At 33.7% G+C, this 25,103-nt stretch overlaps 1 protein-coding gene across 3 annotated transcripts in view; it reads left to right on the plus strand.

The window, feature by feature from the left end:
- The window catches only part of STRN3 (striatin 3), a 117,678-nt gene that overhangs the window by 62,934 nt on the left and 29,641 nt on the right, over window positions 1-25,103 (plus strand). For 2 of the 3 annotated variants that reach the window (XM_082737922.1, XM_082737920.1), the window contains exons 4-8: window positions 1,777-1,858; window positions 5,317-5,490; window positions 12,970-13,099; window positions 14,376-14,517; window positions 19,782-19,892. In XM_082737922.1, coding sequence (XP_082594048.1) covers window positions 1,777-1,858; window positions 5,317-5,490; window positions 12,970-13,099; window positions 14,376-14,517; window positions 19,782-19,892 — 639 coding nt within the window. The remainder of the gene's footprint in view (window positions 1-1,776; window positions 1,859-5,316; window positions 5,491-12,969; window positions 13,100-14,375; window positions 14,518-19,781; window positions 19,893-25,103) is intronic. The other variant, XM_082737921.1, reaches the window with a different exon arrangement.

Genomic DNA, 25,103 nt, shown 5'->3' on the forward strand with positions numbered 1-25,103 from the left:
TGCTTCTGATGTACTTCGGGGATACCCTTAGCAGCATTATTTATAATAAGGAAAAGTAGAAACTAATGTCAACATTAGTGGACTCATTAAGTAGGCATATACTTTCTTTGGAATAATAGATAATCATTTTATGATATTAATTTATTTATTACTATCAAGAGAATGTTGAGAATATTCAAATACAGCTTATGCTACAGTGCACACATTGAACCCCTCTTTTTTTTAAAGAAAGAAGTTTATATATGTATTTTGAGATGAAAAATAGGACTAACACTATTGGTGAAAGGATTTGAGGCAGTTATAATTCTTCTAAAAATATATTTTTTCTCCAGTGGTTATGTATTATATGTAATTACACGGTAAACAAGTGGTATAAATAGAAAAAGTTATAAGCAAAAATAAAGAGGCTATTAGGATGAAATAATTGTTTCTAGAAATCTTAGAAATTCATGTGTTCGTGGGAAGAATGAAAAGATGTTAATAATGGGTTAGGGTTAGAGAAGTAATGCTGCTACCAGTATTTGTTCTCATGACTTTGAGGAGTATAGGAGCCTAACTGTGAGCCATGCTAAGGGTTCTCAACATTTAGTGTGAAGGCTGATCTTCTATGATCCTCTCTTCTCTGCTTGATTTTAATTTTCATAATAGGACTTTATAGGAAAATATTTCTATAATATTGTTTGTGCTGATAATAAAGTTTTAAGTCTCTAGGGATACTTTTTTTTTTTTTTTTAGATTTTATTTATTTATTTGACAGACAGAGATCACAAGTAGGCAGAGAGGCAGACAGGGCGGGGTGGGGGGAAGCAGGCTCCCCACTGAGCAGAGAGCCCGATGTGGAGTTCGATCCTAGGATCCTGGTATCATGACCTGAGCCGAAGGCAGAGGCTTTAACCTACTGAGCCACCCAGGTGCCCATCTAGGGATGCTTATTGAGAGCTTGACTCACTTCAGATTATAGTATTTTTTTTTTTTTAAGATTTATTTATTTGCTCGAGAGAGAGAGAGTGGGGAAAGGGGCCCAAAGAAGAGAGAGGAGAGAAGCAAACCACCCACTGAGTATGTGCCCAGGATGGGGCTCTATCTCATGACCCTGAGATTATGACCCGAGCCAAAATCAAGAGTTGGATGCTTAACTGGCTGAGCCAGCCACCCAGGCACCCCTGTATTATTTATTAAACTCTCTCTTAATGCTTATACTTTTATTCCAGAATAAAATATGACTTTTTAATTGTAGTAGAAACTATTTTCTGGTTTAAGTTTTAGTTCTCAAACTGAAGTTGATTATATGAAGTGTTGCTTAAAGTTAACTGATACAGACTCTAAGTTATTCAGTGGTTTTATATATATAAAGCTTCCAAGTGCTGATTTTGAATGCTTAAGTAAATATTAAATACAGCCTTTTGATTTTGAAAGCATTCAACCCAGCAGAATTCTGGTAGTTAAAAACATTTATTTTTTAGCATTTCATTTCAAAGCCTAGTATTTTGGCTTTTGAATCTCTAGTAGAGTTTATGTACTCTTGGGTTTTCCCAGTGTTAAAACAAGGAGGGTCATACCTGAGTTGTGTAAGTTATTGGGATAAATGCATTTAAAATGAGTGACCCACAGTAAATACTCAATAGTTGTTAATTTACTTCTGTTCTTTATAAAATATTTAGTTATATTTTGTGGGAATTTATCCCTGAGAGAACTTTGGCAATATTTTCTCAAGACTTGAAATAAAATGCATATGAAATCATCTGGGTTTTTTTTTGTGTGTGTGTTAATTTTTAGAAGAAACCAAAGACACAGAAGCTCCCACAGCACCTCAGAATAGCCAGTTAACGTGGAAGCAAGGCAGACAGCTGTTAAGACAGTAAGTAATGGTTCATTTTCAGCTTTCTTTAAGGATCTAGGTATGAAAGTGCTTAAGTACTTTCATACCTAGATCACTCGCAAGTGAAAAATTGTTTGGTGATAATAGGACAGTGTGTAGAGTTTTCAAATTGCTTTCTTGCTTTATTAGACTATTGGATCTTTTTAAAGTTTGTCTCCTCTGAATGTTCTTTTGAACACTACTCAGGATGATGTTTTCTTATTTGAGGGGTAGAATGTCATAAAAACTGGATGACTGGAAGGCAAGAATAAAAACAATATAGAGTTCATAGCTCAGGATACTCTCATTCCCATCAGTGCAGAATTCATAAATTTGGGTTACGTAGGAGTATTACTGGTTTATAGAGGAATTCAACCAGTTATCTGAAACCTTTCATAAGTGGCTTGTCAAATCCTACTTTTTACTTGTATTTTTGAGGAACATTTTGATGTTTGAATTATTTTTTTTAATGTTTGAATTCTTTGCTGTATTAGAATTAATTATGTGGCATATCTTACTATCTTTAATCTATTTGTTTTTTGGCCATATGTTTTTAAAGCTTTGGTACCTGTGTACTACTAATATTCTGGGTAATTTACAATTATTCAGACTTCTCACCTATATAGATGTTTAACTTCACTTCAGTAACCCAGTGAAATGTGGTGAGACCCTTCATCTTATTATTACCTAGAACTTACCTTACTCTGGAATATTCCATGATCCAACATTTGTCTTATATTCTACCTTTTCTACCCCAATTCCCATGTTGTTTGCTCTCTGACCTTATTTTGATTCTTACCTTAGATTCTTGACTACTTTAATTTCCCCCTTTGGCTCCTTTAGCTCTGGTTGGTTTTATTTTGTTTATTTGTTGATGTGGGCTTTTCTTGTTTTTATTTTTACCTAGTTCCAGCTTAGACCAATCATCCATCACCCTTTTGCTAGTACCCCTAGCTTTCTTGGTGCCCTCTCTTAACCCTCTCCCACCAGTCATTTTACTAAACCCACAGTATCCCACCCCCAGTTCAGTCTTGCTGTCTGCTTCTTCTTTTTCTAATTAAATCTTGGAGAAAAATCACAGAGTCCTGAATGTCTTTACATATTCTTAGTTTCCTGTACAAACATTGTAGAGAGCCTTTCTTCATAACCCTGGCCATGTCCTGCTCCCATTACCCTCAGTAGATACTCTAAACTTTTACCATATCTTAGCCCATTCTCCCTTACTTATTAGAGCACCTCAAATTCTACTTCACTGAAAATATGAAGGCTGTCAGGTGAGAACTCCCTTAACTTTATGCTTTCCTTTCTGTAGATGTATTTAAACCTCAAATTTATCACTTTAGTTTCTGATGTTTCATTCAAAGTCTTGAAACTATCAGTCCAAACTCTTAGTGATTAAAACTTGAACAAGCTTTAGTAAAACAGATTAGTCTTTGGAAGGATGCTAGAGTAGCTAGCAGAATTGAAAAAAGTGCTGAATAACTTGAGTATCCAGAAGACAAGAGCTGACATATACCTGAGGTCTTCTTAGGGAATGGAAAAAATCATGATACGTTCTTATTCTTTGGTTTTCTTCTCCTCTGTATATCAGTTTTAATCTTTTCTACTGAAATTCAGAATTGGCTTACTTGATCAAATAAATGCCGGTGAGTCAATTATTTTTACCTAGTTGCGTGAGATCTTGGCTGCTCATTCAGACCACATGGTTAGAGTGTGATGGCATTTATTCCCCCAAAAAAGAGAATTGCAGTTTTTAGAAGAGTGCAGTAACTGTAGAGAAATTGGTTGTACAGTATTTCTCTTATAAAAACCTAATGTTATTGCCTGGATTAATATTCTGTCTCTCCACATCTTACCCTGAGAATAGTTTATTTCTATAAACTGAGAACAGTTTATCTCTATAGTTTTCCTTGTTCATTTCTCAGCTGTGTATTCTGTTTTCTACTTCGATACCAGATGGAAGCTACTCACAAACATACTTAAGAAAGAGACTTTTTTTGTTCCTATTTCATCTTTTGGAAGCACTTGACATTAACTCTTCATTCTTTTTTGAGCCTTTTTTCTTACTTAATCTCTTACTTAATCTCATTTCCCATCCTTATTTCTCAAGTGCTTTCTTTTAATTTTCTTAGATTTTCTCTTATTTTTCTAGTCCTTTAGATGTCTGTGTCCCGAGGCTTTCTGTTCCAGAGTTTTTTCTCAGGGTAACTTCATTAAAATCCATGGCTTTAAATACCGCTGAACACTGATGACTCTCAAATCTATATACTGAGTCTAGTCTCTTCTGAGCTTTGATCTTTTTTATTATTGTGCCTAATAAATGTTGTCACTTTCATAGATACTACATGATTATGTGATAGTTACCGTATAAACCAGATTTGGACACCTTATTCTTCATTTCATTGACTAGAACCACCATCTATGTTAGAAATCTGAAAATTTTCTAAAATTCTTTTTATCTCCATACATTCTTTTTTTAAAAAATTACTTTATTTATTTATTTAACAGAGAGAGAGAGAGAGAGAATATCACAAGTAGACAGGCAGAGAGAGAGGGAGAAGAGGACTCCCCACTGAGCAGAGAGCCCGATATGGGGCTCGATCCCAGGACCCTGAGATCATGACCTGAGCCAAAGGCAGAGGCTTAACCCACTGAGCCATGCAGGTGCCCATCTCCTTACATTCTGCTGCCATATTTATTTGTGCACCATGTCTCTAAGATTATATCTTGTTTATTTTTCTCACATTTATTAGCTTCAGTTTTATTTCTTGCTGTTTTAGTAGTATTCTAACCAAGTTCCCTATCATTGGCTTTCACCTAAAAATCTTCCGTTCTTTGCCAGTAGTGTCTAAGACTCCTTTTAACATCCTTCCTTAGCCTGTCAAATGCTTCTAGAGGATATTCTTCATCACACAAAGCCGTTCATGACCCATTATGTATTATGTCATAATCTAGTCCCTTTTTTTTTTCAGATCTCATCCTGGATCCTAAGTTAGATATAAAGAAAGTTTCAGTACCAGATTTTAGGTCCTAGAAGAACAACTAACCTGTGCATCATCCTCTGGCTAAGAACCCAGGTTTAAACTTAGAATGTTGCAGTACTGAGGTTTAGTTCTACTCATTCTTTACCACTTTGTGGACTTTTTTTTTTTTTTTTTTTTTTTTAATATATTCTCAACTCCTAAAGCTTTTTAGGTTCTTGGGCTTTTTAGGTTTCACGATAATCGTCCCTCAATTAGTGTTAGCATACTATATGCTTTTTTAATTAAATTTTGGTTTATAATTGGCCTTGTTCTCTTAGAACTGGAACGAGTCTATAGAGAAGAAGGTTTTGTGGCAAAGGAAGATTATATTTTAGAGATTTATGGTTTTTTCTGAAATTCCTTGGTATGATTTTGAGTTAACAAGTTTATAGGTCTTAATATATGAGTTTAAATATTTTAAATTTTCTCTTGTAGATATCTTCAGGAAGTAGGTTACACAGATACAATATTAGATGTACGGTCTCAGCGGGTAAGGTCATTACTTGGACTATCTAATTCAGAGCCAAATGGATCAGTAGAAACAAAGAACTTAGAACAGATCCTGAATGGAGGCGAATCTCCTAAGCAGAAAGGACAAGAAATCAAAAGGTATGATCTGTACTTATTGGTTAACATTGGTCATATAATGGATACTATGAATCTCTTTAACATGTTACTTTTGTTAATTTTTAAAGCAGGTAGAGTTCAGATTTAAAGACTTTTTCCTTCCTACATGGTACCGTGGGCAAATTTAAATTGATCTCTCTTAACTTTTGATACCAAGAAATCGGCTATAGTTCTGAAATAGGTGCAGATTTAAATTTCAGTTTAAGAGTAATTTCATGTAGTTCAGAGCTACTTTAACATCCTGATTTAAATTTTTGATAGGGTACTTTCAATAAATTATAATGGTACTCTATAACTAGTGTAGTAATGGTCATTTACACACAAGTATGAAAGAAACAAAGTTTTGTGTTATGTTTGCTGTCAGAAAGCCATCAGTTAATACTTTTTAAAATTTAGTGTCTTTACTGAGATAAAATTCTCATACTATACATTTCTGCCATTTAAAGTATGTAGTTTATTTTTAGGATAGTCAGTCTCTCAGCCATCACCACAATCTTAGTTTTGAAAATACTCATCATTCCCAACAGGAACCCCAAACTCATTGGCCAACATTCCCCATTCTGCTCTGCACTCATTTCACTGCCAACCCCAGGCAACCACTAATCTACTTTGCTTCTATAGATTCCCTATTCTGAACATTTCATATAAACAGTTATTTTGTGAGTGGCTTCTTTACTTTAGCATAATGTTTTTTAAGCTTCATCCATGTTTCAGTAATTCATTCCTTTTTATTGCCAAGTAATACTCTGTTCTATTGATATATCACATTTTGTTTATCCATTCCTTGTCAGGGAAGTTCCAAACTCTTATCCAAAGTGGGTAAACTATTTTACATTCCCACCAGAAATTTCTTCATGTCCTCATCATCTTTGATGTTTTTTGTCTGTCAGACGCATCTTTGGTTAATACAGACTTGATAAATGCAGGTGTTAATAAGTAGGTAGAATTTTTTTTTTTAACCACTAGATGTCACCTTGAAAACATAGGTTGGAAGGACGTAGAAGAGAAAAAGAGAATGGGAAGAAACAAAATGAGTTCCTTGAGTTCCTTTAGAGCTTAAGAAATGAATGCTATGTATTGTTTATAAACTAGCAGTATTTCTTACCTTAGCTATATTTCATGACATTATGCTTTTGTTTAAAACATGTACTGAAAATTTCAAGTTAACATAAACCTTTGCTTTAGGGGTTTTATTTCTGAGAAATAAGGCCTCTTCAGTAACATTTGACATCAAATAGAGCTCTTATTTTCTTTACTCTGGATTTCAGGAAGCACAGAATATTTTTGTGGTATAAGAGAAAAAGCAAAAGTATTATGCATTTTTAAACTTGTTAGCTAATCAGGCTGAGTAGTTCATAGAATTTATAAATATTTAGAGGAATGCACTTTAGCACACCTGAATCTGAATTAAATTTCCACACCAGACTTAATCTTCTTGTAAAGCTCCTTGCCTTTCCAAGATTAAGACTTTAATAGGTTTCTTTTCTATTGTGTTTAAAAAAAAAAAAACACATAACATGAGATCTATCCTCTTCACAATTTTTAAAGTGTATAGTGCAGTATTGTTAACCATAAGGACAATGTTATAGAGTACACCTCTAGAACTTTTTAATCTTTTATGACTGAAACTCTGTACCTATTGAATAGCAACTCCCTATTTCCTCCTCCTACCAGCCCCTGGCAGCCACCATTCAACTCTCTGTTTCTATGAGTGACTACTTTAAGTACTTCATGTAAGTGGAATCATGTAGTGTTTGTCCTTCTTTGACCACCTTATTTCACTTAGCATAATGTCATGAAGGTTTAGCATGTTGTAGCATATGACAAGATTTCCTTCTTTTTTGGCTAAGTAATATTCCATTGTATGTATATACCACACTTTCTTGTTCCATTCATGTGTCCACAGATGTTTAGGTAATAGTTGTTCTTAATCAAGGCTGACTTCCATCTTAATGAGTATACTTACGTATTCTGAATCTGCACTAATGCAGGTATGTGGGGTTCAGCTATTATTCGGGTCTTTGAAAACTAGGAATGAGAAAAATGATCTAACATGTTGAGATTTTAGCAGAAGGATGTTTATCACATTCTTATTTATAATAGTAAAAAGTTAGAAGTAATCATAATGTTTAACAGAGCAGTGGCAAATTTTAGATCATATTATTAGAGGTTTAATGGTTTAGAATGTGAATTCTGAGGAGGACTGACTAGGTTTAAATTGTGACTTTGCCACTTATTAGTTATGATTCTGGGCAAGGTACTTAACCTTCCTGTGCCAGTTTCCTCACTGGTAAAATAGTGATGGTAGGGTTAATGTGAAGAAGAAATGAATTAATAGGGAAGCATTTAGAACATAGTAAGTGCTAGTTGTGGTGGAATACTGTGTATCCTATTGAAATGTGACCCTCCCAGGGTAATGTTTACTAGATTCCGCTGAGTGAATGTCACTCTTGTATTTGTTGGTTTATTGGGGAGGGGGTGTTTTGAATGCACAGTGCATCATGTCACAAAGCATCTACTTTATGAGGATTCAAGGAGCACAGAGTTCTCTTAGATCTTGCAACAGGAAATCTTTGCTGCTTCTTAGTAATTGGTTTGATTTACCTGCGAACCTTCAGTAGTTGCTCTCTCTCTTTACTCTGTTTGGATTCTTGCCATATTTGTGCCCTGCAGACGTGCTCCCTCACCCCCGGCTGACTTTTAGTCTTTTACTTAGCCAACCTTGCCCTTGGCCTCCGTTTTATTTTCTCTTCATCTGGACATTTTAATTTTGTTTTTTAAAGATTTTATTTATTTATTTGAGAGAGAGTGAGAAAGAGCATGAGAGTGGAAAAGATCAGAGAGAGAAGCAGACTCCCTGTGGAGCTGGGAGCCCAATGTGGGCCTTGATCTTGGGACTCTGGGATCATGACCTGAGCCGAATGCAGTTGCTTAACCAACTGAGCCATCTTAATTTTCTTATTCTGTTGATTTTCTTTTTACAGTGAGAGAGGATAGTAAATACATAGTTGGCAATGAAAAAAAAAACTATTACAAAATCCATAGACAGAGACTTTTGCTTAAGCATCATGGATTTAAAAAGGCGCATTTTAGTTATGTGCCTTCTGGAACCTCTGTTAAAATTACAGTTAAAGACTTTTTAAAAATGCATTAATGCAGAAGAACAAAAAACTGAATATGTAGAAAGAATGCGAAGATGTACCATACATCCTGATAGGGTGAGTTTAACAATTTGAAAAGTTGGCAAGAGTATGGAGGATATACTGTTTATCAGATAGGGAGCATTTAACAGTTTTGGAGGGGCTGGAAAGAAAATGTAGGAATATCACATGCTTTAAAACTAGGGACATTCAGGAGCAGTAATAAAAGGAACAAGCCAAATTAAAGTCTTAAAATGCCAGCAAAGCTCTAACAGCTAAGGAATTAGAAGTATCAGATACATCTGGATTAGGTTTAGAGAGGGTTATGATTGGAGTATTGGTTTAAAGTTTATGTAAGAGGTCGTTAGAATCTCAGATCTCTTTTACCTGTGTAGCAAGCTAAACATTCCTCCACCTGTGGTGGTGTATTTTCCAGTGAAGTTCCATGATTTTTGATTTCTTAAGATATAAAGCAACTCTAGGATAGAATCTACTTAACTGGAAACAGGAGGATTATCTGAATCTCCAGCTGAGCAGTGAGACTCTTGTTCTTCTAGTATTTGGCGTCTGGTATATTGGCAGTGGGGTCTTACATCCCTTCTAGGCAGAATGTTGAAATTTATCACATAAATAGGAAAGACTTAATGATATTAACAATTGGGATCTGCCAGTGAAATGGTGAGGCTCTGTCCTTTCATGCAGAAGTGAAGCCAGTCACTTTGGCAAACCTCACCCGTGTACTCAGTACATACAGTTAGCCTTTGGTGCCTCACTCTTAAAGGTGAACATTTCAGGAGAGACTTTACTACGGAAATTGGAAACCAGGGAACCAAAGAAAAAAGGAACTCAAAACAGGGAGCAGATTTTCAAAACTATAATTACTCTTCTGAAAAGATTGAGAGAAGATAATACCTCTACAAAACAAGTGGGATGTTATTTAGTGATGGACATTAAGGAGGGCATGGGGTGTAATGAGCGCTGGGTAGTATATAAGACTGATGAATCACTGAACTCTACCTCTGAAATTAATAATACACTATATGTTAATTAATTGAACTTAAATTTTATTTTTTTTTTTAAGATTTTATTTATTTATTTGACAGACAGAGATCACAAGTAGGCAGAGAGTCAGGCAGAGAGAGAGAGGAGGAAGCAGGCTCCCTGCGGAGAAGAGAGCCCGATGCGGGACTCGATCCCAGGACCCTGAGATCATGACCTGAGCCGAAGGCAGCGGCTTAACCCACTGAGCCACCCAGGCGCCCTGAACTTAAATTTTAAAAGCTCTAAGAAAAGGTTCAATCAGAAATCAAAAAAGAGCTGTTAGAGATTAAAAGGTGTGATAGTAATAATTTCCATATAAAACTTAGAGGATAAGATTGAAGAATCACCCCCCCACACCTCCACCCTCTGAAAAGAGAAAAGGGGAAAGAAGAAAGTAGGACTGAAAAGAGGCAAATTCAAAGATCAGTAGGGCCAACATTTGACTAGGAGTTCCAGAGAGAACAGGTAAAATGGTCTTGAAAAAATATTAAATTAGTAATAAAATTTTCTGGAATAAATTTATAGATTGTTAATTTTCAAGGATGTTTCCAGATTGAAAGGATTCGTTTCAATTACACTATAAAATTAGCAAAAAAAAAAAAAAATACAAAGGCCATCATCATGAATGCTAAAAAGAAGCATCTCAAAAGAAACAGTATGTTAGCATGCAAGTAGGGTAAAGTCTCAGACCTTTCATAGTCTGTGGTGGCTTTATTTTTCATTTTCCTGAAGAATAATGATGTTGACCATGAGTTGATGCCATCTATGCATCTTTTGATACAGTGTCTGTTTGAATAATGTTCCCATTTTTTATTGTTTTTATTTGTTACTGTTATTTAACTGTTCTTTATGTATTATGGATACAGGTTGTCTTCATAAAATATATGACTTGCAAATATTCTCTTCCAGTCTGTATGCTTTTCTTTAAGTTCCCCAACACTGTCTTTTGAAGAACAAAGTTTTTTTTTTTTTTTTTAAAGATTTTTATTTATTTATTTGATAGAGAGAGATCACAAGTAGGCAGAGAGGCAGGCAGATAGAGAGGGGGAAGCAGGCTCCCCACTGAGCAGAGAGCCCGATGTCGGGCTTGATCCCAGGACCCTGAGATTATGACCCTGAGCTGAAGGCAGAGGCTTAAACCACTGAGCCACCCAGGCGCCCCAGAAGAACAAAGTTTTTAATATTGGAAAGTCTGATTCATTTTCTTTTATGAATTGTGTTCTATTTGTCTTTTAAAGCCATCCATGTGTATTGCTGTGATGAAATACAATTTTAAAGAGATGCCTGGGTGGCTCAGTTGGTTAAGTGTCTGCCATGGGCTTGGATCATGATCCCACAATCTTGGGATCAAGTCCCACATCAGGCTCCTTGCTCAGCGAGGAGCCTGCTTTTCCTTCTGCCTCAGCTTCCCCTGCTTGTGTTCTCTCTCTCTCCCCCTCCTCTTTCTCTCTGACAAATAAAGTCTTATTTAAAAAATACAGTTAAAAAAAATACAGTTTTGGAAACTTAAAACATGATTTTCACTTTAGAGACATCTCTTTTTTTTTAATTTTTAAGATTTTATTTATTTATTTGAGAGAAGGAGAGAACTAGAGGGAGAGAGAGCAAGCATAAGTTGGGGGGATAGAAGGAGAGGGCGAAGCAGGCTCCCTGATGAGCAGGGAGCCCAACATAGTACTTGATTCCAGGACTGTGGGATCATGACCTGAGCCAAGGTCAGACACTTAACTGACTGTGCCACGCAGACGCCCCTATAGACAGACATTTCTATCCAAGGGACAATACTACTTAATTTGTGAGAGTTTGAAATGGAATTCTCAGATCTTAAATGTACTAGTTTCTATTTTTCTGTCATTAATGTACCAGTTTTGCCGCTTACCTTTTTGCTTTTCATTTAATCCCCAGATGTTAAGGCATACTGTAAATATTGAGCTGAAAGTGTGTGTTGTGTTACTGTATCTTTGTTTTACTGATTTGTATTTGGAAAAACATCTCTCTCTACATTCAGTTTTTATGCAGGTCCTTAAACAATGAGCTGGATTAGGTAGAGTATATAGAGACCTATTAAAATCCATGCTATGTTAAAAAATTGTCTGAATTAGGGTGGCTGGGTGACTCAGTTGTTCAAGTGTCTTGTTCTTTTTTTTTTTTTTTTTTTTTTAAGATTTTAGTTTATTTTAGAGAGGGGGGTATCTGCCCTCAGGAAGAGGGAGAGGGAGAATCCCAAGCAGACTCTGCACTTGTGTGGGTCTGATGATACAGGGGTTGATCTCACAACCCTGAGATCATGAGTCAGAAGCTCACCAGACTGAGCCACCCAGGTGACCCTGTCTTCTGTTGATTTCAGGGTTGTGAGAATCAAGCCCTGCATTGGGGGCTCCGCACTGGACATGGAGCCTGCTTAAGATTCTCTTTCTCTCTCTCTCTTTGCCGCTCCAGGCCCTGCCCCCTTCAAAAAAAAAGTCTGAATTGTATTTTAGATTGTTACTCTTTTTGGTACCAAAAGATCATCTAGTTCAACCCAAACAGTTTACAGGTAAAGAAATTGCAGCTAAAAGGTTTAAGTGACTTGGCCAAATTCAGTCATCTAGATAATGGTAGAGCAGAGACTTTTATTGTGTAAGTCTTTGTTGGGCTGAAATTTTCACTGTTCTCTTGCTTTGTTATTAGATATTAAATAGCTATTTGAAAACCCTTTTTTGTACATAGAGAAGGGACTAAATTATAGTTTAAAAATGACTTCATAGGTAGATTAAAATAGATGATTGTTATTACCTATTAATTGAATAATTCTGAAAGACTTGAAGAAAGTATTTCTTTAGTATATTCAGAATCCTGTTTTATAGGTAAGAAAGTCTGTGAAATGGATTGGAATATCTGTATCTGATTTACCCCATAATTTTAAATCTGGGCAGGTTTTAGTCTTCAGACATTTGGACCTCTGTAAGAGGTTGTAGAGCTATAAGAAATGTTAAGTTTACTTGCTTGCTTATGATGGCTTTATTTTGAGAAATAATACCACATTTGAGTGTCTGTTACTATAAGATTTTGACACAGTAATTACTCAAAGAGAAACTTAACAAAACAATCACTTTTACTTTAGTCAGAAAACAATCTTCAAAACATTATTTTCTTGGGTAAAATACTTAGGCAATATATTATAAATAGGTTATCATTTGAATCTCTATACTGGTTTCAAGTACTGTTTTAAAATAGGAAACAAAGAAATATTAGAATTAACCATTGGAATATTTGGATTCATCTTTGTCCCCTTTGACAGGCCCTCTGGTGATGTTCTTGAGACATTCAATTTTTTAGAAAATGCTGATGACAGTGATGAAGAAGAGGAAAATGACATGATTGAAGGCATCCCAGAAGGAAAAGATAAACATCGGATGAATAAACACAAAGTAGGAACTCAGTTTTTAATATTTTTGGCTAAAGTACATATACACATGTATTTGGAGTAGAAATTTTCAAGATATCTTAAGTTACATTAGAAGTGATGGATTATTTTTTATTTTATCATCTCGATTGAAAGTTTTATATATTGTCAGTTCTCACTATTACCCACCTATATTAGAAATTATTATTTGCTGTATCATTCACTAAATGGCAAAAAGGGGTCTTTTTTTAATAGAACTAGTCTGGCACTTTGAAACTTTAGGAAAAAAAAAAAAAAAAACAACCACCTTATCCATTCCTGCTACAGTTAAGAATCACTGCTGACGTCTGTCTTTTCGTGTACAGTACACAGGTGATAAATAAAGTGAAGCTGCAGTGGGGATGCTCCCACTCTGGGGGAGGGACTAAACTATAGGTTATAAATGTATGTGTCTACATTCTTGTTCTTTGATAAGGATTAATAAAAATTTACTTTTCCTCATAATCTAAGAAACTGAGTTATTAATTTTATCAGTGATGTGGGTTAGCTATAAGAGTATACACAAATTAGATGATCCATTTATGAATTACCACAGTAGTATAGAGTATTTCATGTATCTAAAAAAAAGTGCATGGGTTAAGTTTTGTTTTCTTGGGATATTATAATAATGTTCTTGTTCCTTAAAAGTTTTTAGGCTATTAAAGCAGTTTTCAGCCTCCTTCACATTTCATGTATGCGGCATACTCATGTGTGTAACATGGGTAAATGGAGAGATCCCCCCTCCTTTTTTTTTCCTTGGGAGGCAAAGCACCATTATTATCACAGCTATTGACTTAAGATCAGTTAATATTCTTATTATATTAGTCATGCCAGAACCTTGTGAATTATGGACTACATGTGCAGTTCTCAGTGAGTGAAGTCAGTTTAACACAGTGTATTATCAGAATGTAAGTGAGTAAAAGGACTTATAAATAGGGGTAATTGTGATCCTATTCTAATTAAAGAAGTGAACTACTTTTGATTATTATTTTAACCATTTTTAGCGACCTTTTTTTTTTTTTTACTACCAGATTACTTACATCACATCTTACAGTAATCTTCACATGACACTGTTAAGAAATTTATATTTGCCATTTATATGCATATATTTGGGGATTGGTGAAATAAATGGAAAATCTAAAATTTTGTATAAGTAATTTAAAAATGGGAGTGCAAATATAAAGATAATTGTGCGAAATCATATAAAGGACCCCTTTAAAATCTAGGATAAAAGTAATTCTTGGCTTATGTTCCATTTTCAGATAGGTAATGAAGGTTTAGCTGCTGACCTAACTGATGATCCTGATACTGAGGAAGCACTGAAAGAATTTGATTTTTTAGTGACAGCTGAAGATGGTGAAGGAGCTGGAGAAGCACGGAGTTCAGGGGATGGCACAGAATGGGGTAAGGTGATAAAGAAATATGGGGGCGGGAGAATAGCCTTTAAGGATATATTGGTATTGAATATTATACGTGGAATGTGAGTATTTGAATGTATGGTGGCAGTTGAACGAGAACAAGAGGAAGTGGTGTTGAATAATCTCAGGGTATTTTGTACCAATTTATTTAGATTTGGTGACAAAACTATTGTTTAATATATGCCTTTTGGTGGATTTTGATTTTTGGAACTTACCTTGAGTTAAAGTTGAAAGAAATCCAATTTTTTTCCTCTTAGCAAATTAAAAAAAAAAAAAAAAAAAAAGCACATCTATGTAGTTTTAAGCATTCCCATTATTTAATTTGGTAATGAATCTAGGTTTAAAGATTTAACTCTTGTTATGCCCATACAATGTTACCTGACTTATTGCTAGAAAGTAATAAAGCTACTAATCTTGAATTACAGCTTTACATTGAACAAGGTTTAGTGAATGTATTAAACTTTACTACATATATTTAGTAGTATGCATATGTTAGGGCCTAGCCTTTGGAAATGATATATAATGCAAATAATAATCCAGCTATAACTGAAAGGAAGCAGTTCTATTTATACAGGATTTAAAACTCCATTAGAAAATAAAAGTATAAACATTTATTAAGATAATAACTTAGGTCCACTCTGTTGTTCATTCAATCAGCTTCGAAAACCAGCATGTTGTCTGGCAGGTAGAACTCACACTATGTTTATAGAGCTTTATTGGAGAAGGTCACTAAGTACCTTAATGCACATTTTAAAGGAACACCAAAGTTGCTTAGTTACTAGCAGGAGGAGTTATCACTAACTACTTAAAAACTACTTTGATGATGGGGAACACATATTATTTAAAAATGCCTCATTTGTGTACTGAAACTGAATTTACTAATAGCAGGAGAAACAAAACCTAAGAGGTAATGTAATTATTTACTATCCTGATAACAATTTAAGCACTTAAAAATCTGAGTTTTGTTACTTGCTTTCTTACTGATTATAATTCTTAAGCATCGTTTCAGACCTTTACTTATCTCTTCTTCTAAGTGGAAAGAGAAGAGGCACATTAGTGGAAAAGTTGAAAAAAAAATTCAGAATTACCTTCTAGACTTTGAATATACATTTTTGTACTTACTATTTGAAAATGGCTATATTCTAGTTTACTTTTCTTAAGAATTAGCCTTGCTCAGGGGGCACAATAAAAGTATAAAAGTTTTCTTTAAGCTTCTTTGTGCAACCCATTCAATGTTAGAAATACCTAATTTTTTCCCAGTAGATTCTAAAGTACTGCCCCCCCCACCCCGGGTTATTTTATAATTATATAAGTACATTTAAATTATATAAGTATATAATTATTTTGTAATTCGTGTATTTTAGGAGTTTAGAAACCCTTCTTCTGTGAAGAAGAAATTAAAAATAACCTATAATGCCACTGTGTAAGGAGAATCATGCTTAACATTTATATATGTGTATCTGTCTTTAACAAAGGAATTTGCTTAGTTCCAGTTTATAACCCACACTTTTTTACCTAATACATTGTTCTTCTGCAGCGACATTTTTTTTTTTAAGATTTTATTTATTTATTTGACAGAGAGAGATGACAAGCAGGCAGAGAGGCAGGCAGAGAGAGAGGAGGAAGCAGGCTCCCTGCTGAGCAGAGAGCCCGATTTGGGGCTCGATCCCAGGACCCTGGGATCATGACCTGAGCCGAAGACAGTGGCTTAACCCACTGAGCCACCCAGGCGTCCCTGCAGCGACATTTTTAATAGCTTCATAATATTCTGTCAGTATGTTCCATTATTTAATTGGGGTCTTACTGATGAACATTTAGATTATTTTCACTAAAGAAAATAATCAGCAGTTTTCAAATATCTACATAGCTAATGCTTGGTATATAACCATTCCTGCTTTCTTTGCCTAAAATTGCTGGAATTTTAACTGTCAAAAAGAATATACAAAAATTTCAGGAATTTAGTTTGTATAAAATGGCATTATTTCTTTAATAATGAAATGCTATATTCTGTGTAGTCGAAAGGCTTTTGGCTCTAGAGCAGTTTGAAAAGCAGACCTAACTAGTGAGTGATAACAGTAAACTATTACTCACTTTTACTATTACTATTTGACTGTGACCTGAATCTGTGTATATGGAAGTAACTGAAAGTCTCTTTCTTCCAGATGAGATTGAACCATCTTTAAAGCATTTTAAGTTTTTAGATGGAAAAGAACAAAATTGTTCAGGCAGTTTCTTTCCTTACCAAATGTAAACTGTCAAAGGATCTATGCACTGTTTCTGTATTTTTCATTTCTACTCAACAGGTGCTATATTCAGTTTTTCCAAAACAAAGAGGATGGATATACAAACATACCTTTATTTAACTCATTTGCTTAAATTTGAATTTACTTACAAATGGGAAGGTGACAGTTTTTGAGATTTAAATTATTGGGCAAAAGACTTTTTGTTGTTGTTATTTATAAGTAATGTATCCTACTGAAACATATTCCAGTACCCACCCGAGGTGGGTAGTCTGTTGTTTTTTATTTTGTAACATTATAAATCTCAGATATTCTAATTTTGAATACTTTCAATGTATAAAACCACTGCTTTTTAAGGAAGCTTCTAAATCCTATTTTTCTTCTGTTATCTACATTAGGTAGTCTGAGTTTAATTTTGGTAGTTTTTAGTTCTTCTCATAATCAAAAATAGTAGTAGGCATTTCTGGTTTTGCTATTTCTCTCATGGAGACATGGCATTTTGAGCATGTTTGGTTATTTTCTCCTCCACTTTGAAAGTGTGATTTGTGGAAATTTATAGAACTACCAAATGTAATTAGTACCTGAATGTTTGTATTTAAATATTATGGATTGGATAATTAAAGTATTGAATATTTGCATAAAGTGATGTTACATTTTTATGCTATATTAAGTAGATTTATATAATTCCTCTACTATGATAGTTAGAATTACCATATTAGAATTTTATGTTTTTGTGGTTTTGAGTTGTTAAGGGTCATTTTTTTGTGTGTGCATATTTGTGTTTTCTTTTAAACAAAAAAGTTCCCCTAACTGATTCAACCTCATTTCTTGGTATTTTTCCCCCCCTAGATTATTAACAAAACAGAATTAATATGTAGAAGATTATGCTGCCTCTTCCCTTTTGCTCTTAACTATTTCTTATAAGCAGTATCAAATCAGCTGTTATTACAAGGCAAGTTTCAGGATGTTTTTTGTGCACATATGCATTCACCAACCTGTTCTTTGCACTGCTTTGAGTTAACCTTTGTTTTCTAGACTTTAGGTTATCTTTCAAGTAATATTTGTTTTTTTTCCCTTAGGCTTATCCTTTTTATTCCCTTTTGCTTTTTCACTCTAGTACCCTTTGCTACTTGAATTAGAGTTACAACTTTATTTTTCCTATAGAGGTCTTTTAAAAAACTGTTGAGGCTATCTTACTAAAATTTTCTGTCCTATGGCATTACCTATGTAAAATTTATACCACTGAAGCTTTTTTGTTTTTAAATTTTCTTTCTATAGGTTTAAAAATACATCGTTTGGCTTACTTTAAGTGGTTACTTAAACAATAATTGCTAGTTTTATTAAGATGAATGCAAATGATTTGTTCTTTAGATCACATTTTTGGGGGAGTGTCCAGTGAGTTCACAGAATAATTTTGATTACAGCCGTTTTCAGTAAACTTCATGATTAGAGTACACAAAAGTAAATTTTCTCTTTATATCAATATTACTGCAGTATTACAAACAGTACTGCAGTTGGAAATTTGACAGGTAATCTTATGTATATGTTTCAATCTTGAGCAACCTAGTTTGTGTAATTCAAGTTGGCAAATTAACTTAAAGCTTTGAATTTAGCTTTTTACATCCAGATTGCCTAAGATCATAGGTATATCCATAGGGGAGAAAGTGATAACAAGTGTAGTAGAAAAGGCTCAAGGTACAGTAAGTAATTGAATTTCTACATGCCATTCAAATATGAGAATTTTTATATTTACCTCAAATAGCAGTCTATAAGGGGCAAAAAAGGCTTTTTAATGTCCACTGTATGGATTATGTCAGTGAGGCCTAGGCAGTTTTACAAGACTTGTAATCTGGAATATAATGAGTTATCAGAAATTTAGCAAGTGTGGTTTCCCTAAAATCTCATTATTTTCTCAGTCCTGTTCAGTGACTTAGCCTGTGTGTTTTGATACAGTTCTAATTTAGTAACATGCTTACATAAACTCATAGCTGTTACTCTGTAACAGAATGTTAAACTTTCTAGTAACATGGCTATTTTAAAACTAAACAAATGACGGGAAAACCCCTAATACTTAAAGTAATTCTAATAGACTTATTTTTATTCTGCTTCTTTTTAATGCTGTTTTCTTCTAGTTTACTATAGAGTAAAATTTTTCCAGGCACAAGTATTTACTTAAAATAAATACAGATTTGTTATTCAGCTAAAATAGCTGAAGTTTCTTCTTTAGCAGATGTACAGCAATGTATGTTTTCACTTCTTCATGCTTGTCACTGCTTTTATCTTACCCTAAAAAAAATCAACTCAAAAATTCTTCAGTGGAATTTGAGTTTTGTTTTTTTGTTTTTTTTTGCTAATCTTAGTTGTAGACCAATGGAAGAAGGTAATGAGATGTTGAACTATTTGGGTGGGGTGGGGGCCGAGGTGGGATTCTTTGAATGCTTTGTATGTATTATTGGAGACAATGTATTTTGGAACTATATGTATGTATTATATTGGACTAGAATGCCTCTCCATTAGTGTAGTTACCCGTGCATGCAGAATCAGTATGACAGAAGGTGCATGAATATTTTCATCAATAAAATGGCACTGACCTTTCCAGCTTGCACTCTTATGAGTAGTTCGCATGTAATTCATTCATTTGCTTTTATGATGCTGGCTGAATAATTTTTATGAACATTTTTATAAAGATGCAGTGATCTCTTTTGTATAACAGTTTTCTAATGTCAGTCCATTGAATATTACTCATTGAAAGAATAATAACCTTCAAATTTGTGATTCATAGATATGAAGCGCCATTTAACTGGTAGTGTTAACTGTTTAGAAACTTATGAGATGGGCATTTAGAGTTTGAGTTGTGAATACCAAAACTGAAACTGCACCTTTAAAGTATTTTGGGTATATGCTGTTAGTGTATTTTTATTATGATTATGTAAAACTATAACAGTTTACTGCCAACAGCTTGCATTGCCAACTGCTGATTTTTTTTCTTTTAATAATATGCTGCATGTAGATAAAGATGACCTCTCCCCACCTACTGAGGTTTGGGATGTAGACCAGGGATTAATAAGTAAACTGAAGGAACAGTACAAGAAGGAACGAAAGGGGAAGAAAGGGGTGAAGAGTAAGTGCAGATTCTATTATAATTTTTGTATACCAATCTCTTAGAAAAAAATTCTTCAACTCTTGCTTTTTTGTGTGTGTGTGTACCTTTTTTTTGTTTCATTGGGGGCAACTAACTTTAAACTTTGTTGTATAATTGAAATTTATTTGAATATAACTTAGGCTGTGTTATTAATCAAGTGAAAAATCATTTTAAATAATGTTAATAAGGATGAAGGAAAGGTTTCAAGGGAGGTTTTCTGTTTGGTTTAAAGCTTTAAAAATTTTACCAATTTGTAAGGAATATTGGCCTTGGAATTAAAGTAACAAATTAAAAAATGTTTTAAAAATTAAAAGTAACAAATTTGTTCAAAAGGGAAAAAGTATAAATTTCCTTATTTTTGATAAATAGGGTATTATAGCTATAACCAACTCTTGCCCAGGTTATATTTCTTAGTTTGGAAATCTTTAAGTATAGTGAATATAAAAGCCCTTTTCATCATTGCTGCTTTCTGGTCTTAATCCAACAGCAAAGCAGGAGGACAGCAGAAAAATCTCCTGGGTAGTATTTTGTTGACTACTGTGGTGGAAGGCTAATAAGGGTAGTGATGCCAGTAAGGTTTGTTTGGTCTCTAGCTGAGTAACTTTTTTTCATAGTATTTTTCACTATGTTGCCTATGATCAGCATACTGTGAAAGTATAAATTCAGCTATAGCACTTCTCAAGTGATACAGTTCATTTTCATTTTTTGAATCAAACTTTAAAAACAGCCACATGAAAAGTATCTTCAGACTTTTGAGTATTAAATGAAGAAACTTGAAGCTCACTTTGGGGAAAACTTTATTTTGAACTGGCTGTTGATTCTTGCTAGTCTCACTTTTTTGACTATGTCAAGGACAAAGTGATAGCAAAGGCTAAAACCATATAGGCATTCTTTTTATATTCCTTGACAGAGGAGTTTATAAAATGGCAGGTGTAACTGAAATGCGTGTAAGTTTTTTGCAGTAAAACTTTTTAAATGGTTTAATTTATTGTGGAAGCTAATAAGGGGAGTTTTGGGAACTTGTTACACAGTTTTCTTTTCTAAAATTATGCTAATTTGCTATGCATGTGAATGAAAAGAAACTTTTCTAAGAAGTTTCAGATTATACAGTGAATTGCTTATTGTATTTAAAAACATTTAGTGCTGGGCAGGGGCTATGTTCAGCTCTAACATCATTTACCTACGTAATTCATGCATGTTTAGTATAAAAGTACTTTTGCATGATTGACTATTTGAATATAGACATGAAACATTGGAATTTGGGGGTGTAGGTCTTTTTAATGAAATGTAGTTTATTTTAATATTAGATTACTTATTATCTGCTTGCTGTTTATGAACTGACTTATCTTTTGATTTCTTTAGAAAATGTTAGATAATGTTGCTTAATTTAAAATATAAATACCCCCCATTTTCCTCCTGATATGATTAGATCTTTTTGAGGTTTAGAAAATAATATATAGGTCAGTTGAAGATCTTTTTCAGTTGTAGGCCTTGAACCTATCTAGAAAATGTTACACCCACATCTTTAAGAAATACTAGAAACAAATCAACTGAAGCTAAAATTCAAAACCCCCATAACATTTGAATTTAATTAACTTTTAAAAATAGGACCATTGTATCAGTTTTATTTGCCTGTTTAGCTGACATTTCATAGAAGACATCATTTCATATCAATAAGTATTCCTCTGTATAACATGTTTTCAGGGTTTTTTTTAACCATCTACCTTGTTGTGAAATATAAGATTGGAGAACTATGTGAAGCGAACAAAGGAGGATTGCTGTGATACAAATTAGAAGTTGGGCCTGCAGAGCTCTGCCTGAGGCTCTCATGTCTCAGTATTGGGGTTTTGTTTTTGCATTGTTTTATTATCTAGATACATACTCTGTTATTTAGCCAGGTCTTTTTAATTTTGGTTTTCTTTCTTTCTTTTTTTTTTTTTTTAAAGGAACTAACTTTGTTTATATAATAGTAAAAAGTAACACATGCTTGTTACCCATACAGTGTAAGAAGTATAATATCTAGAAACATAAAGAAAAATGTGAAAAGACCCACAATCTTAATACTTAGAGATTAATATTTGACATACATCTTTACAACTTTTTCCAAGTGTTGTCTTTTATATAAACCACCTTTTTAATTTTTAACAAAAATATTGTAATATTTTTAATTCATTTTTGTCTTAAATGTTTTATAGTCATCTGAAAAAGATATAATTTTAATGATTACATAGTTTTGCAGTTGGTAGATTTAACCTGGCCTCCGTTAGTTAGACCTTTATATTATTGCTCATTTTTAATGTTCTTAGAAATGTCTGGGTCTTAAGGTTGCCTATATATATGTACATATAAGATTTACAGCAAAATATCTCAGGAATGTATTAGGAGGTAATGTGTTTCTTTTTGCACTTATTGTGAATTTAAATAAAACCTTTTTGCCCTTGAATATATCAAGTTCAGTATGAACCTGTTGGCTCTGAATTCCTGATGTGGAGATAAAACTTAAGGAAATAAAAAACTTTTTTTCAGTTGATGGATCATAACTTCTGTCTTAATCTAGGTAGATTAACATTAATACAAAGATATCATTTTATATGAAAGGGATAATTCCTGTATTTTCATATTCTTATTACCTGTTTTTGTTGAGTTTTATTCTGATATTTTATTAGATATAGCTTTGTACAAGATAGAATAATTTGTAAGCTGCAGTCTTGATTTTTATTTCCTTTATTCCAATATATGAATGAATTATACCCACTGGATCATAATACTACATTTCTACAGATTTTTTTCTAGCTTCTTAGAGGGAAGAAAATTTTTTGCTAATTTTACCATATAGATTCAGCAGATGTAACCCAACCTAAATGCTTTTTTTTTTTTTAATGGAAAGAAAAAAGTGGTGAGAATATCAGCTTTTTAACTTTGTAAAGACTCAATCATGATCTGACTCTTAAATGGAAGAGTCCAGAGCTGAGAAACTAGTGGTTATTTGTCTTCTAACTTGTTTACTTCACTATACCTTTCCTTTTTTCCACTTGAGGCAAAAGAAAATGACTTAAATGTGAACTTTGCCTTGGACTGTAGATATAATTTAGTATTAATTTCATGCTAAGTGCCATATACTTAGGAGATATACTTTATTAATACTTATAAAAATAGAAAACATGAAACGTAAGAGACTTGATGGAGTTATTTTGTTCTCAGGCTTCAAAAGTGTTAAGCTTCCCTTTTTAAACTTTTTTTTTTTTTTTAAAGATTTTATTTATTTACTTGACAGACAGAGATCACAAGTGGGCAGAGAGGCAGGCGGGGGGTAGGGGGAGAAGCAGGCTCCCTGCTGAACACAGAGACCGATGTAGGGCTCGATCCCAGGACCCTGGGATCATGACCTGAGCTGAAGGTAGAGGCTTTAACCCACTGAGCCACCCAAGCGCCCCTACTTTTTAACTTTTTATTCTGACATAATTTCATACTTAAGGAGAAGTACAGTTGCAAGAATAGTACAAGGAATTCCAGGTAATTTTCACCCAGACCCCCCAGGTGTCAACATTTTACTGCATTTGCTTTATTCTTTCTCTGTAAATATATACATTTATTATTTTGAATAGTTCAAAAAATGAGTAGGTTGCAGATATGTTGTTCCTCAAATGGTTTAGCATATGTTACCTGACAACAAGAACATCCTCTTAAGTGACCACAGTACAGTGATGAAAACCAGGAAAGTAAATGATACAGTACTGTTATCTGACCCACAATTCAGTTTTCTTTCATTCTTTAATAATTTCTAAAGGTTCTATAATTGGGCAAGGGAGTCAGGGAGAGTTTCTAAATTTATTGTTATGTTAAAATTTGGTCTGGTATGATTTTTCTAGAGAAGTTTTTGGTGGTGTGCATTTTGCTGTGTTATTTACAGCTCAGTAAAAGCATGTAAATCAATAACAGAAATCACTGTGGAGCATCTAGAGTAAGTGTGAAGCATCTGAAATTTGGAAAAATATGAGGAAGGAATTAAAAAGTTTTTAAGACTTCCTTAGATTTTTGTCTGCTTCAGGGTTTCTACGTGGAAAGTTTAAATTGTGAATTGTAATATGTTTTCTTTTATAGATGTTCTTACTGTATGGCTTACTACTCCTATGCTATTTAAGACTTCTAAAATTGAGGCTTATTAAAATAGTCATTTCATATCTTTCCTTCAAATGATTCATAGGCCTTTCCCATTTCAAAGACTCCCATCCTGAGAACATATATGTTTAAAGTTGTAGTTTTTAGTGAATGAATGAACTTGTCTTAATTTTTCTCATGATTGTCATTTGTGCTAATTTTCCTGTCTTTTCCATGTATAGAATATGATTGTCATTCCCCTTCTTAACTGATGTTACAGAATTGCTGCACATCCTTTGACTTGTCAATACATTGGAAAAGGAAAGTCTTTTCACTTTTTCAGTATTTTTTAAATATAATTTATTAGTGAGTGTCCTGGATTGTTTTCTAGTTTTTAAAAAATTTTATATTAGTTTTTGTCACTTGTTACTCCAGATCCAGGATGACAAACCATCGACAGAAATGTAATATTTTTGTCAAGTGTGACTTTTGTCCAAATATCTATACATTGGACATTTTAACATTTAAGGAGAAATTATTCTTTTATAGCAGTAACTTTTAGTAGGCTTTTAAAAACAACTTGATGCACGCTGTAAAATATTTGGTATTTTAAAAAAGATGTTATTTATTTATTTACTTATTTGAGAGAGACAGGGAGAGAACATGCGCACATACACACAAACTCAGGGAGGGGCAGAGGGAGAGTGAGCATCTCAAGCAGACTCCTTGCTGAGTGCGGAGCCCCACACTGGGCTCAACCAGTTCCATGACCCTGAGATCATAACCTGAGCCAAAATCAAGAGTCAGACATTTAACCCACTGAGCCACCAGGTGCTCCAAATATCTGGTATTTAAGCTGCTTCTGTTACAAGAGAGTATAAATTTGAAGAATCCATAAAACAGTTAAGTATTCTCTTATATCAAATCAAAGAAAAAAATAGTTGTCTCTTATGAAAGGGATGCAGCTTGTTTTGTATTTCCTGTTTTAATTTCACACCTTTATTTATGCATATATGTATATATGCATGCATGCTCCACACCTAGCCCAACACAGGCTTTGAACTCAGGATCCAGAGATCAAGACCTGAGCTG

Source organism: Mustela nivalis (genome assembly GCF_964662115.1).
Source record: "Mustela nivalis genome assembly, chromosome: 6".
Lineage (NCBI taxonomy): Eukaryota > Metazoa > Chordata > Mammalia > Carnivora > Mustelidae > Mustela > Mustela nivalis.